This window comes from Raphanus sativus, chromosome 8 (genome assembly GCF_000801105.2).
Source record: "Raphanus sativus cultivar WK10039 chromosome 8, ASM80110v3, whole genome shotgun sequence".
Lineage (NCBI taxonomy): Eukaryota > Viridiplantae > Streptophyta > Magnoliopsida > Brassicales > Brassicaceae > Raphanus > Raphanus sativus.
The window spans coordinates 4418116-4432995 of NC_079518.1; the positions used below are offsets into that span (position 1 = coordinate 4418116).

The window sequence follows — 14880 nt, forward strand, 5'->3', positions numbered from 1 at the left end:
AGTATATATAATTGGGATGAATGTTTTAACATATAGAGCTTGACGGTTACGTGTTTGCGTTGATGTGGCATGGTGTAGATTTGATCTGTGTATAATCTTTCTCATGAATGCTGAAACTAGAGAAAGAGCGTTATTATATATGTGATTCAGATCTCTGTTGAGTATTGAAAGATCTTTGGATTGGATAACCAACTTAAATATATGAATCCACTCTCCATTGTTTGGTCTAGTCAGTCACTGCAGATATGATCAAGCTTAGCATCTTTTGGTTGTCTCTCATTGGTATTGTGGTTTGTGTAGGTGAAAGTGTTCAAGCAACCTAATTACCTGGAGAATTTTGTGCAAGCAACGTTTAATGCTCTTACTCCTGAGAAAGTCAAAGGTGAGATTTTCTTTTTCTTCTCGTTAGATATACAGTTCTTAGGCAGATATCTTCTTGTTTCTAAAAGTTAATGATTTTTTTTTTGTTTATCTGTGCAGGTGCCACGCTCGTGGTCTCTGGTGATGGTCGTTATTACTCAAAGGATGCTGTTCAGGTAAATGCAATGTGATTTCTTTTGTCTTCTTAATCTGGCTGAGTGTGTAATCAGTGTATTCCGTACTTCACATATGAAGAGGATCTCTATAAGTTGGCTAAGTCTGCAACTGTTTATCTGGTGCCTGCTATTTCAGATGACGAGTGTTTCGAGCTTCTCATTCAAATTTTTTTTTTTTTCTATCTGGACAGATCATAATTAAGATGGCAGCAGCTAATGGTGTACGACGTGTGTGGGTTGGTAAAAACACTCTGATGTCAACCCCTGCTGTATCAGCTGTGATTCGTGAAAGATCAGGGGCTGATGTGAGATTTCTTTCTCTTAACGTCATCTTTGTAGTGATATTTGAATGTATGAGTGTAAACTGTGTTGAGAGACTTACTCCAGTCTCTGGTTACAGGGATCGAAAGCAACTGGAGCATTTATCTTAACAGCAAGTCACAACCCTGGTGGCCCTACTGAGGTGCGTTCTGTCTCTATTGTGCTCTGCCCCTTTTTGTTTAGCTGCTTGTCCTGTATTCATCTATTGTCTCATATTAGTTAATTATATATCTAACTCGATAAGACTAATCGTTGACTCCCTGCCTCTTATACAGGATTTTGGAATCAAATACAATATGGAAAACGGAGGGCCTGCTCCTGAATCAATCACTGATAAGATTTACGAGAACACTAAAACAATCAAGGAGTACCCAATAGCAGCAGATCTACCCAATGTATCTAAACATTCCTCTCAGTACAACATTTTTTCCATTCTCTGTATTTTGTTTCATTCAACGTTGATCTGGTCTCTGTTTGTAAATGCAACAGGTTGATATTTCTGCAGTTGGTGTAACCAGTTTTGAGGGTCCTGAAGGAAAATTTGATGTTGAAGTTTTTGATTCCGCAGATGACTACGTTAAACTAATGAAGTGAGTCTCACTCAATTTGAGAGCATGATTCCAGAATATGCTCCCGAGTTTATGGTATCTCTATGTTTTTTTCTAAAAATATTTTCTTGCTTCCTTAAGGTCAATCTTTGACTTCGAATCCATCCGGAAGTTGCTTTCATCTCCAAAATTTACGTTCTGGTATGCAGTTTAGTTTAGTTCCTCAAACTCTTACATTTGAGCTAAGTTTGCTGACATATATTCCATCGGTTTAATGTTAATATTTTGCTTTATTTTATGAAGCTATGATGCCTTACACGGCGTTGCTGGGGCCTATGCACATCGCATCTTTGTGGAAGAACTCGGTGCGCAAGAAAGTGCCTTGTTGAACTGCGTACCCAAGGTCTTGTTTTTTTTCTAACCAAGAAATACTATTTCCTTAAATGATTACAAATAGACATCCAACCTCACCATTCACCACAATACAACATTTTTAGGAGGACTTTGGAGGAGGCCATCCGGATCCCAATCTGACCTATGCTAAGGAGCTTGTGGCACGAATGGGACTAGGTAAATCCGACACTGGAGTTGAACCTCCAGAGTTTGGTGCCGCTGCTGACGGTGATGCAGACCGTAACATGATCCTTGGTAAAAGGTAGCATACTAATGCTCTTAGATACATGCATACTTGGAACGGGTTTACAAAGTAATAATTGTATCTCTTTTTTTTGTAGGTTCTTTGTAACTCCTTCGGATTCAGTTGCCATAATTGCTGCAAATGCCATTGGAGCCATACCGTACTTCAGCTCTGGTTTGAAAGGTGTTGCAAGGTATTATACATGCAGACGTCTTTTTTTTTACTTCTACCTGATTTATGTGTACACAACCCTTTTAATATACCTTTGCCGCGTAATATTCAACTTGCACTACTTATTTTAGGAGCATGCCGACCTCAGCTGCTCTAGATGTCGTTGCAAAAAGCTTGAATTTGAAGTTCTTTGAGGTATGTATCAACATGCAACCTCTATATAGCTTTCCTCGGAACACTGTAAATTTGATAACATCTCTGATAAAATCACATATCAGGTTCCAACAGGCTGGAAGTTTTTTGGTAATCTGATGGATGCCGGGATGTGTTCCGTCTGTGGGGAAGAAAGTTTTGGAACTGGTTAGTTTCTATTTCCACACTCACACGTCTGTAAATAACTTCAAAAACAAAATCTGTACGGTTCTGAAAAAAGATGTTTCACAGGCTCCGATCATATCCGTGAGAAAGATGGGATATGGGCAGTTCTTGCGTGGATGTCCATACTGGCTCACAAGAACAAGGATAGCATTGACGGTGACACTAAACTGGTGATGGTTGAAGACATTGTCCGCCAGCACTGGGCTACCTATGGCCGTCACTACTACACTCGTTACGACTACGAGGTAACAAGTTGCTTAGTTTAATGATTGTATTATGCGGAACAAACAGCAAAAACCCTTTTGTGATATCTTGAAATGTGTCCCCAAAGAATGTGGACGCAGGTAAAGCTAAGGAGCTGATGGAGCATTTGGTCAAATTGCAATCTTCAATTCCTGAAGTCAACAAGTAACGCACGCTTCCACTTCTCTACATACCTTCACACTCATCAGTTTGGTACTCTGTATTATTCCTTTCTAATCTATTCCTCTCTTTTGATTTGATTCAGGATTGTGAAAGGAATCCGCTCGGACGTGGCGAATGTCTCCAGTGCGGATGAGTTCGAGTACAAAGATCCAGTTGACGGATCTATCTCAAAGCACCAGGGAATCCGTTACCTGTTTGAGGATGGATCACGACTTGTAAGTCCCATCTTTTTTTTTTCTTCGGTTTCGGGTCTCTTTAGGCGTATCAGCTAAGAACAAAGGAAGAGATAGTCATAATACAACACATGTTTAACATTTGATTATTCCTGACTTGTTCTATCTAAAATAAAATGAAGGTTTTCCGTCTGTCTGGAACTGGCTCGGAAGGAGCAACCATCAGACTCTACATTGAACAGTACGAGAAGGATGCTTCTAAAATAGGACGAGAGTCCCAGGAAGCTCTGTCTCCTCTGGTCAGAAAACCTTTTCAAATATCCCTCCATAAACTAAAACCAAAAGGGGTTTGCTCTCATTGTTGTTTTGATGTGTTGTGATTGACAGGTTGACATAGCTCTGAAGCTGTCCAAGATGGAGGAGTTCACTGGCCGATCAGCCCCCACCGTCATAACTTAAGAAGGCAACGAACCCAAATCATACACTTCTGTCTTGCGTCTAACGGGATACACTTTCTGTTCTCTCACTATGTGAAATAATAATGTCTCTTGATAACTTCATATTTTCTTTTCGGAATCTTGAACAATCCTGCTTGCCGAGTTCCTGAATTATCGTGAAGAGCTTTATACGTGTATGGATTTTGTCTTTCTCGGTTTTGTTCTCTCTTGTTTTACATCTATTACTACATGATATAAGATTTTGTTATTATTGCAAGTTTAATCTATTTACATAAACTTTACTGAGACCTCAACATGTTGAGGTTAGCCTCCAAGTCGGAAAGTTGAATTTACCAGATGTAACCAAGAAGAATAAATACAACAACACAATCTTTCGTTGTTTTGTGCCACACAATTTAAAACAAATAATCTGAGTTAATTCAGCTAGTTATATAAAATGGTTAGGCCTTCTTGGTTGCACATTACATCAATGGGCCTCTCTCACTCTCTCTCTCACAGACATTTTTGTCGAACAGATGGTGTTCCCTCGTAAACAGTTACCGAACTAATTAAGTACTCCCTTTTTTTTTTTTGAACAACAATTAAGTACTCCCTAGTCCCTAGCTTTGTTTTTTCCGACTAATAGGAGCAAAACGAGACCCTAGCTGAGTGGTGTGAGTGAGAGCGAGAAACATGGAAGGAGTTGAGCTGGAACTAGAGAGAAGAAGCAAGTTCTTGAACAGCTTGATACAGCAGAAGAAGAAGGCTAAAGAGGAGCAGGAGCAGAAAGACGAGTTCAATGTCCGAGTTCGAGCTTCCGACATGCCTCTGTCAGTGCAAAACAGAGCCTTCAGTTTGTCCCGTGAGCTCTTGAATGCTACTCCTGGAAAGGCCGACAACAAACGACTCGCTCTCGCCCTTAAAAAGGTTTACATCTTTTACTTCAAAAATCGCATCTTTATTCGCATCAGGTACTGTGGAGTTAGTGTTGACACAGAATCAAGTAGTGTGCGCTAGCTAATTCTATTTGGGTACTAGGGCTACGTCTCAATTCGCATTCTTTCTGTAAACTCTGGTCTCATTAGGTTGCATTCATTTTTGTTCCATTGTTGTGTTTTCCGTTTGTAGTAGCTTTTGTTAGTCCACTTAACTTGGCTTATTGCGAGGATGATGATGATAGTATGCATCTCTTTGTGATATAAGTCTTGGAAACTGGATGTTCTTTACTGCCTGCTTATTGAGATGGTTGTTTGAGCTGACTTTAGAGCCATGACTTGTTTCTGTGCTGTTAATGTCCCCATGTGATTGTACATGGCTCAGGTGTTTACTTTTGAATTTGTGAAGTTCCTCAATTCCGCATATTTGAATAGAGGTAGTAGAAGGCATTATGAAAGTTGCAAACTCTTAGTGATCTTAGTGGAAGGAGAGAGGGTTTAGATTGGTTTCACAAAGTGGTTTAAGTATTTTAAAAAAAATAAAAAATCAGTGTTCTTATCTGTTAGCAGAGTCGCTTTCTGTTTGTATCAGTGTTTACTACTCTCTGAAGTCGGTACCGTTCTTAGCTCTAATGATTGGTGTCCGAGTCAGTTTCTATTGTTATGACTTGTACCTTTCTTGTGGTTCTCTCTTATCTCTTCGTTTTCTTCCAACTTGAGATTTTGTTCAAATGTATCAGATGTATATACACTTTACTTTTGCTCTACTCATGAAACAAAAGTTCCTGTCTGTTCTTACCATTGCAGGACTTCGATTCTGCATATGGCCCTGCATGGCACTGCATTGTTGGGACCAGCTTTGGTTCATACGTGACTCATTCCGTTGGAGGATTCATATATTTCCAGATCGACAAGGTTTATGTTCTTCTATTCAAGACTGCTGTGGAACCTTTAGATCACCAATGAGAATGTTGATCATGTATTATTTATTCACGCTATTTATTTTCAAGTTTGATGTGTTAATCAATCTCCTAGACAAAATCTTTGATGCAAATCAAGAATAGGTTTGTTATTCGTGTTGTGTAATTACAAACGAACTTTGTTATGTTCTTTAGAAACTTCTCTTTTCTGGTACTGAGTAAGTTATTGTAAGAACTCATCCACAAATTACAAACTAAGAAGAGAAAGTTAATTAGGGTCATAATCACCTATTTTTGGTGGACAAATATATAGAATCTCAAACAACATTATAACATTCAAGTCGTAGGCAAATATCAAAAGCTTCAAATGATGTTTTTATATATACATTATCCCTTCTATTAATACAAATTGACCGTGGTTCCCTCCAACTTCTCTCTCTCTCTCTCTTCACATCACACAACATTTAGCTGGTCCCTTTGGATCCGCCCTAGCTTCCTCGGTACCTGGAGAAACAAGACTTCGATTAGAAGCCTGATGGTTCCAAGACTTTATCATAAAACCGTGTTACAGAAACAACCTTCCGGGGGTTGAGCTAGCTTGCGGTTATGGGAAGTCATCATTTCTTTTTTCAGCTTAATCAGAATGTCCTCCATTGTGTATTCTCGCCGCCAGTTAGCGAGCATAGGGAAGAGGCTCGGTTCAACCTGATTCATACATTTTTCGTTATACATATACCATCAAGGATATCAGTGAATGAAGTGGGAGAGCTTACCACTCCAGTTTCAGGGTTGACACAAGCCATGTTGATCCGGGTCTGGAACCTGACAGTTGGTGGACTTTCAGGGTATTCCTTGCCACAGAAGAGCTTCAGCTGGAAGATTTTCCCTTCGTATGCAGTCTGTTATTCGTTCATCACCAAGCAAACAAACACCATCAATCTTCTCAAAAACCAAAACCCATAAGCATACATACAGCAAGCAATTTTCTTTCTTGTGCTAAGCATTTTACCCAATAGTGGTCAAGAAATGTAGCCAAAGACCATTTGTAGTAAAAGCAACATATCCAAAACTTATAGATCATTTCAACTACTTACGTTAGAAAAGTGAGATATGATCCAAAACGTAGGGATGGACAAGAGGCAAAAGAAGGCTCTTAAGCATCCAAATTGGGATCAACATCACCAAAACCCAAAAGCAGAAACCATTTTTAACTTTTGTCCACGCTAATCAATAGTGGTCAGCTAAAGAGCATTTGGAGCAAAACAATCTCAGATGATGCAGCTTAAAGTAATGGATCATTTCGAGTAAAAGCTAAGCTAATTACTTTAGAACACCGAGATATTACCCAAACACACAAGGACAAAAAGTAGAAGAAGACTCAAATCTGTGATCAACATGAGCCTTACTCTACCTAGCAATTATCTCCCAAAAGTGTTAAAAATTGCAACTTTAATCCAAAACACAGTGACAAAAAGTAGAAGGAAGACTCATAAGCATCCAAACTGTGATCAACATAGATGTTATTACTGGACCTAGCAATTATCTCTCAAAAAGTGTTAAAAATTGCATCTTTAATCAATCAAAGGCATAGACAGAGATAAAAAAAGTGTTCAACTTCGCATCCAAAACAATCAAACACAGAGAATGTAAAAGAGGAGAAGAAGCAATAATAATAATAATAATAATACATTGTGAGGGCCGAGAATGGTGCCAGTCCAGGACTGCATATAGATATCATCAGCATCATCCATTCCATAGCTTACGGTACCATCTCCGATCCCTTTCTCACCTCTCTCTAGCTCCTCCAACAATCTAAAGTTCCTCGGCACTACACAAAACACCAAAGGCAGATTCATCAATCAGATTCTTAAATCGGAAAAGGTGGATCCGGTCACATTATGTTCGAAGAGAAACTATGTAGATCGTGTGAATACAGAAACCCTAGATCCGAAAATCAATTGACGAGAGGGATAACGAAATAGATGGATTGAACGGGAGAATGAAGGGACTTACCGACGACCTTAGCTTCCTCCGTAGTCATGGCCTGGATCGTGCAAGAGTTTCAGGTGAAATGATAAGGTTAGGTGTGTGTGTGTGTGAGAGAGAAATCAACAAACAATCAATAGCTAAAGAGAGAGAGAGAAGGTGGATAGAGAGAGAGGGAGACTGTTCACCATAAGGATTGGAAGCAAAATGATGCAGATGCTTTTTTTTTTTATCAACTTCAATCATTAATGTGGGAATATTAATATATTTTTAAGTATAAGTAATTTGGTGTTGGTTATTTCTCAATTTAAAAAAAAAATGAATCCAAAAAGCAGATCAATTTACTATTGTAGAAAATATTCCACGATTTCTAAATATTCTCTTACAATTTTTAATTTTTCTTTTTGACAAAGAAAATATTAGTATACTAGTGGTCTTTCCGCGCTTCGCGCGGGGTTTCATATACTTGGAGTTCTAAATTTCTAAATCTTGGGTTTGCAGTGTTTGTGTTAATTTTATGTATGTGTGTATATGGTTCTAAGTAGAGAAGTTGTGTGTTTTTTATGTGTACTGACTTGGATGTGCAGCAATTATAGTAGTTGAGTTGCTGATGTTTTCTTGCTTTTCTGCCATATTCTGTTTGCTGATTAATACTGTAAATTTGTTGTACCGTAAATGTTGTATGGAGGGAGGATGGGGTGGGTTGTTTTGAAAGGCTGATGTGTGTGGTCGGTTTAGTTGGTCATCCTTGTTTATGATATGTATGTGAATGTTGGTTGGGCTTTCGTCTCCGGTTTGTATGTGTATGAGACGATGCTATATTTAAAAAGTTGTTATCTTGTGAATAAATTCTATGGTGGTAGTGTTAATATAAATGTAATTTATTGTACTAATCTTTATAGTTAGTAGTTTTTTTTTGTTTTGCTAAACGTTAATAGTTTCTGATTGTATAAACATTTGGGTTGGTCTTTACATCATCCAAGGTGTCTTTAAATACCATAAACATGCACTTGGCGTTAAAAAATGCTGGTGTTTAAAAAGAAGTTTTTTTTTCAAAGGTGTTTAAGAAGTTGCTATCCAACAGAGTTGAAAAAATTAAAAACACTGTGGTATCGTCTGTTACCGTTGCGTTCGATGGATTGGAGAGTAGAGATGAGTCTGTGTTTAAGTTTAGAATTTACAATACTTGCTTGAATGTTTTAACAGTTATAAAGTGGTTATTTAACTAAATAGTTAAATTTTAGTAAGAGGTTTAAAGATTGTGGTAAACATGATTAAGAAGAGAAAACGTAGTTGCCTTGCTGTGACCAAATTTTTTTTTTAAGAAACAGCACTTATAAGCATGATTGAAAGAGCTAACGTACACTATTTATTTGTTTAGAGGAATTCTTTTTACAACTTAAAGTAGAGCAGCAGTTATAGTCCACAACAATATTATGAACTCACATACTCTGAATACTAATAATTGCGTAGTTTTTTGAAAGAGTGTCCTAACTCCACTTCTGGGGATTTGGGATTCCTCTTGAGGACATCTCAGGTATAACAGGGAGCTCATGTGGTTTAGAACCCTCTCCTGGGTGGTCTTCAACCAGCAGATTAGTACTGAATCATGTGCTGTTCAGAGTAACACAACGGTTTGGTCCATTGATGGTGTAAGTTTAACAGCTCCAGCAGCTGGCATATCATTGTCTGGATTGTCATTGCTCCTTGTGAATAAGTTAGTGTAAAGATTTGGTTGACATGTTAAGAGGAAGAGCACGTCGGTCTAACTTGAATATCAAAATTAGGAATTAAAGGGTGGGATCCTCACCCGTATATTTATATACCATGAGAGTCTTTGGGAAGTAAATAACTGCAAGATGTATCATCACAGGTTCCGTATCAACAGTTGATCTGGCCATGGATTTATACATGAACCTAACCGTCTAATGTGGTCATATCAGACTATTACCATATTGATCTCACTAAGCAAAATATGCATCCTTTTTAATCAACATGTTACACCCTCATGACTACCATCTAAAATTTTCGGATTTGAGGTGCATAAAAGAAAGGAATCCACAGAAAATAATATACTAAAGACCAGATCTGTGATATAATTATTCCACAAAGTTCAAAACTTTCTATTAAGTTAAAACCGTAAATGGCTTAGTGGTACCTCTTGCCGCAAGGTGACATCGATAGTATTAAAGAGCGGAATCAGAGTATCCGTTGATCTGGGCCGTGGCCAAAAAATCCCCATCTTGCGTGAGAGCAAATCAAGCTATCCTGAAATAGTGAGACATGATGAAAGGTCGATTTAGATGCGTAGTGCTCGCACATTCAAAACAAAACAACACTGCACATGATAAGTTCATCTTTCACCTCCTTTAAAATTCCTAAAGAGATACAAGACTAACAGCAATATCATGTATCAAAAACATAAAACTGAAATGTCAAAGTAGAGAGACCATTTTGACAGAAGCAGCAAACAGAAAGATCATTTACAGGCTGTTGAGCTCCAGAGTGATACTTATCAAACAGCAATCTGCAAAACTCTATTCACATTTTCATCTCTAACCACTAATCCATACATGAGATCTTTTGTTAATCACGTATTAAAATGATAACTTTTATGAGAGTCAGGCAAACCCAGACTAAAATGGTTATCAAAGTGCAAGTGAACCACCTATTCCGAACCCAATACATCTCTACCTTGAAATTATAAAACAAAGTAATCTTTTCAACCCGCAAAACTGACTTGAATGCCAATATACACATGCGTCTACCTCTACCTATCCCAGAACCCATTCTCCACAACTCAGACATCAAACCGAGCAATCACATACTCACAGAAGAAAGAAAAAAAACAAACTTTCATTTGAAACAAAATCTGAGATCCACTCAACATCATTTAAACAGCGAGAAACAAAAAGGGGATACGGAACCAGTTTGGGAAGAGAAATATAGGCACTTGTTTCTCGGAGAGAGGCTTGCACTGCACGTGCTGCGAGATCTGCTCATCTAGATCGAGTGTTGCATCCGATAGAACCGAATTAGCGCCCATGTTTTTGATGCTGCGTCTTCTTCATCCTCTCGTCGGATCGGGAAAATGATTAGAAATCGGGACAAGGAATGAGCGTCCGAACCCTAAAATTCTGCGTATTCTTTGATTCGCTCTCGCTTCAGAAATCAGAGTGATATATTCCGTTAATTTGATTTGAAGGAGGTGTGGATTAATCAAGGGAAAGTCGAAGGTGAGGAAGCAGCCGTAAGAAGAAGAACGCAGAAGAACATCTTTGTAAACTGAAAACTGTAAGCAACGCGCAGGACGATAATAAAACGCGTGACCTTCACAATCCACTGTGGTTTCGACAGGTGTCGTCGTTTGCCCCTCTCACCAAGATGTCGTGGATAGCTTAAGGAGGCAGATTTCCCAACTTTATTGTATTAGATTACAGTTATTTAGTTTGTGTTTGTTGAGGTGACCATATGTACTCTCTCCATTATTTACCAAATATTTTATTTGATAGAGGTGGTATTAATGAAATATGTAGTTCCATCTAATCTATTAATTTAGGGTTCTATTTTTATCTACTATTAACAAGTCATAGTAGGACCACTTAAAGAATTAATCAATATGACATATTTGATTATTTGTATTAACAATAAACCAACTATAAATATATTAACAATAAACCAACTATAAATTTGATTTTTTTAATTATAATAAAATCTGTTGAGAAAGAATCTAACAAAATCTTAGTTTAAAATTTAAATATTTTTTTATAAATAACACATTAATATATTTCGAAATTAGTAATATAATATTATTATAAGTAAATTTAACTAAACTTATTATAAAAAAAGAATAAAAAATTCTTTATACTAACTTTTTATAGATTCTATGATATATTCCGTATTATATAAAAATAGAAGTGCTATATGAATTAAATATTAAAAATATATTAAATAGGTAAATTAACAAAAAAAAATTATTTTATTTTTTAACTTAAATAAATTATTGATCATCATTATAATGGATTAAACTTCGAAAACTATATAATACTTTTATATTAAGATAAATGTATTAACATAAGTTAAAAATTTATATTTACAGCCATACATTATCTTTTTATTTATTTTGAAACTATTAGCAATATATTGCTTAAAAATGTTTATATACAAAAATATAATAGTATATAATAACCTTTAGTTCATATACTATTTAAAAATATGTTATTAGTAAAATATGAAATTTCAGTAATTCATTTAAAATATTAGTGACAAAAATCAAATTTTAATTATAAATTTTATTTTATTTTAATTGTAACAAAATTTTTTGATAAAAGAATTAAAAATATCACCAAAATTCAAATATTTTATAAAATAATACAGTAATGTAGTACCAAAACAAATTCAAAATTCATGTATTATTCCAAACTCAAATAGTTGCGTAATTTTCCAAAGTTGTCTCGAAAAAATATATTATTTTGAAAATAAATATTCAAACTCAAAATGATAATATTTCAAATTTTACAAAAGACAAAATCATGGATAATAAAGATTAACTTTTTGAAATGTACCTGAAAAAAACTAACTATATATGTTGTAAAAATTTAAAGTAACCTAATGTTTTGACGTCTTAATTTAAAAAAAAATAGAACTTAATATCATAACATCCAAAACAAATATCCTATATAATAAATTTAATAAAATAGTATGATAGATACTACTATGTATAAAGTTTACTAAAACAATAGGATTATATTATTTAAAATAAATAAATCCCGTAAAATACTAAAAATGAGATATGTTAAAGTATATTTTCTTAAACACAACATGTAAATATAATTATTTTAGTCATATTTATTTTCTATAATATAAATAAATAAAATTTAAAAATGTATTATATGCAAAATGTTTAAATTAAAGAAAACAACATAATTTGAATGGGGTTCTTTATTTGAGTATTTCATATTTTTATTTTATTTTACCTAACTCGAAAATATATTAGTAAGTAATAAAAATCAATAACAAAGTAAATTTTTTTTAAAAAACCATTATATATTAATAATACTGAATAAGAAATATAAACAATAATATGATATAGTAATACAATATATAACACTAAAATAGAAATTATATATTTAAAACATTTTTAATAATATAAAATATATTTAAAAAATATAAATATATCCGCACGAACGTGCGGGTTAAAATCTAGTCTAATCTATTAATTTAGGGTCCTATTTTTATCTACCATTAGAAGTTGTTATTAGTTTTTGGACCTATTCATTTCTCTAGCCTTACCACACCTAAGACTCACCTAAAAACACGTTGCATAATATTTACGGTATATAGTCACCAAGTCCAACCGAAACTAATTTAATCAGACCGTATAAATCTGTTATCCAATAGATCATAATAACTTAGTTTAACGAAACACATATCTAATCAACTAATCTATGGCTTTTTTTAACATTTTCTTAATTTTTCAAAATATTTACAGGAATGTCATTATCATCTAATCTATTATATTAAAATAACATCATGTTGATAAATTTTATGTCCAATTATGTATTTCATTTATTTAAAAAATTATTCTATCAATTTAAATTAATATTAAACACAAATATAATTAAACACAAATATAAAAATTTAATCTATTATAATTTATATTAAAACAATTTCACGGCCTATTGATAAATTTTATGTCCAACTATGTATTCCATTTATTTAAGAGATTATTTTATCAAACTAAATTAATATTAAGCACAAATATGATCACAAAAACTCAAATATAAAAATTTAATTTTTCAAAAAGATTTTAAACAAAAATTATATCCGCCCTTTCGAAAGGCGGGTATAATCTAGTCAATTGTTAAAACAGCCTGGTATATTACAAACTAATGGTACAAACTATGGCTCATATCTCAGTCAATTCAACTATTACAAACTTATACTTTACTAGACATGTTACCTTTTTTTTTAACTTTTGGTTTGCCCTATTACATCTTTTACTTTAGTTAAAGACTGAGGAGACATTTAACAAGAAGGAAACGAAGAAAAAAAAAGATTATAACCAAAATACAATTATCACAACCAAAACAACTGATAACCGAAAACTACCCAAAAGCTAGTCAAGTAAAAAAAAATATTATTAGAACTAAAATCCGCAAGGCCCAAAACTTACCACTGCTATCTTTCACGCAATGATACTGTTCATGTAAGTATCTCATTGGGTCGAAAACACTCCACAAGGCCCATTAAAAAGCCCAAACATAAAACCCTAGCCTTTCATTTCCTATATAAAAAAACCTTATCTCTCACCTCCCCAGAAGGAAGCCCTAGGCAGTAGATCTGAACCAAAAATGGCGACGGCGCTGAAGAAGAACAGGAAGAAGAGAGGCCACGTCAGCGCGGGCCACGGTCGTATCGGAAAGCACCGCAAGCATCCCGGAGGTCGCGGAAACGCCGGAGGCATGCACCACCACCGAATCCTCTTCGACAAGTACCATCCCGGTTACTTCGGTAAAGTAGGAATGAGGTACTTCCACAAGCTCCGGAACAAGTTCTACAGCCCGATCGTCAACCTCGACAGGCTGTGGTCGCTGGTTCCCGAGGATGTGAAGGCGAAGGCGACCAAGGACAAGGTGCCGATGATCGACGTGACGCAGCACGGGTTCTTTAAGGTGCTCGGGAAAGGGCATTTGCCTGAGGGGAGGCCGTTCGTGGTGAAGGCGAAGCTTATTTCGAAGACTGCTGAGAAGAAGATTAAGGAGGCTGGTGGTGCTGTTGTGCTTACCGCCTAGGGTTTTCGATTGGTGTGTTTTAATATTTGCTATCTTTTGGAATCGTTGTTGAACTCAGAGTTGGTTGAGCTTTTATGGATTTTTTTGGAATCAGAGATCTTTTAATCAATATTTATTGGATTATCATGCATTTCGTGTTTGTTTTTGAATGTTTGCTATAGATTATTCACATTTGTTTCATTGAGTTTTTGATTGTATTTATTAATTTCTTAGGGATCATTTGCATGTTAGTGTCATTTCTCGTTATTGTTCCTCGATAGTCGTTTATGATTCATTCTAGGTTCAATGTTATAGCTTTGTTTGTCTTCGTAATGTGACATTATGTCTTATACTAACAAAGTTTGATAACTTTGTTTTTGTGAGAGATTGTATTGGTTTAGTCCACATTTCATCTACATTTTCAAATTACGCATCAACATAGACTAGTGCAATGAACATTTTCTTTTTTTATCTCTTCAATAATTTCTTCGCCTTGCCTCCCCAATTCCCTTAGTCTAGTTTCTGCCAATTAGGCCTGAAAATTCATGATAAAATCTTTTAGTACCCCTAATCCTTCAAACTGTTCAAAAACGTGAATTGCTTGCTACTTATTATAGATCAGCTAGAGAAGAACACTAG

The 14880-nt window shown here is 35.3% G+C and overlaps 4 protein-coding genes and 1 long non-coding RNA gene across 6 annotated transcripts; 3 read left to right on the forward strand and 2 right to left on the reverse strand.

The window, feature by feature from the left end:
• Positions 1-253: 253 nt before the first annotated feature.
• On the forward strand, positions 254-3904 carry LOC108822094 (probable phosphoglucomutase, cytoplasmic 1). The gene is made up of 17 exons (XM_056992543.1): positions 254-382; positions 481-536; positions 728-841; positions 937-999; positions 1133-1252; positions 1347-1447; positions 1547-1606; positions 1709-1808; positions 1903-2060; positions 2140-2235; positions 2345-2408; positions 2492-2573; positions 2658-2836; positions 2923-2999; positions 3100-3232; positions 3373-3489; positions 3578-3904. The coding sequence occupies exons 3-17, from the start codon at positions 740-742 to the stop codon at positions 3647-3649; spliced, it is 1524 nt and encodes a 507-aa protein (XP_056848523.1). The 5' UTR covers positions 254-382; positions 481-536; positions 728-739; the 3' UTR covers positions 3650-3904.
• Positions 3905-4113: 209 nt separating this feature from the next.
• Positions 4114-5696, forward strand: LOC108822097 (dynein light chain 1, cytoplasmic-like). Its single transcript, XM_018595117.2, has 2 exons — positions 4114-4554; positions 5370-5696. The coding sequence occupies exons 1-2, from the start codon at positions 4321-4323 to the stop codon at positions 5526-5528; spliced, it is 393 nt and encodes a 130-aa protein (XP_018450619.2). The 5' UTR covers positions 4114-4320; the 3' UTR covers positions 5529-5696.
• Positions 5697-5754: 58 nt separating this feature from the next.
• Positions 5755-7668, reverse strand: LOC108822096 (ubiquitin-conjugating enzyme E2 variant 1A). Its single transcript, XM_018595116.2, has 5 exons — positions 7496-7668; positions 7171-7310; positions 6256-6381; positions 6061-6187; positions 5755-5986 (listed from the first exon to the last, which is right to left on the reverse strand). The coding sequence occupies exons 1-5, from the start codon at positions 7521-7523 to the stop codon at positions 5931-5933; spliced, it is 477 nt and encodes a 158-aa protein (XP_018450618.1). The 5' UTR covers positions 7524-7668; the 3' UTR covers positions 5755-5930.
• Positions 7669-8814: 1146 nt separating this feature from the next.
• On the reverse strand, positions 8815-10759 carry LOC130498765 (uncharacterized). 2 transcript variants are annotated; one of them, XR_008937704.1, is made up of 3 exons: positions 10422-10759; positions 9627-9736; positions 8815-9320 (listed from the first exon to the last, which is right to left on the reverse strand). It is a non-coding gene; the product is annotated as an uncharacterized LOC130498765 (long non-coding RNA). The 2 variants fall into 2 exon arrangements; XR_008937703.1 differs by having other exon boundaries at positions 8815-9736.
• Positions 10760-13773: 3014 nt separating this feature from the next.
• On the forward strand, positions 13774-14392 carry LOC108839198 (60S ribosomal protein L27a-2). Its single transcript, XM_018612012.2, has one exon. The coding sequence runs from the start codon at positions 13822-13824 to the stop codon at positions 14260-14262; it is 441 nt and encodes a 146-aa protein (XP_018467514.1). The 5' UTR covers positions 13774-13821; the 3' UTR covers positions 14263-14392.
• Positions 14393-14880: the final 488 nt, after the last annotated feature.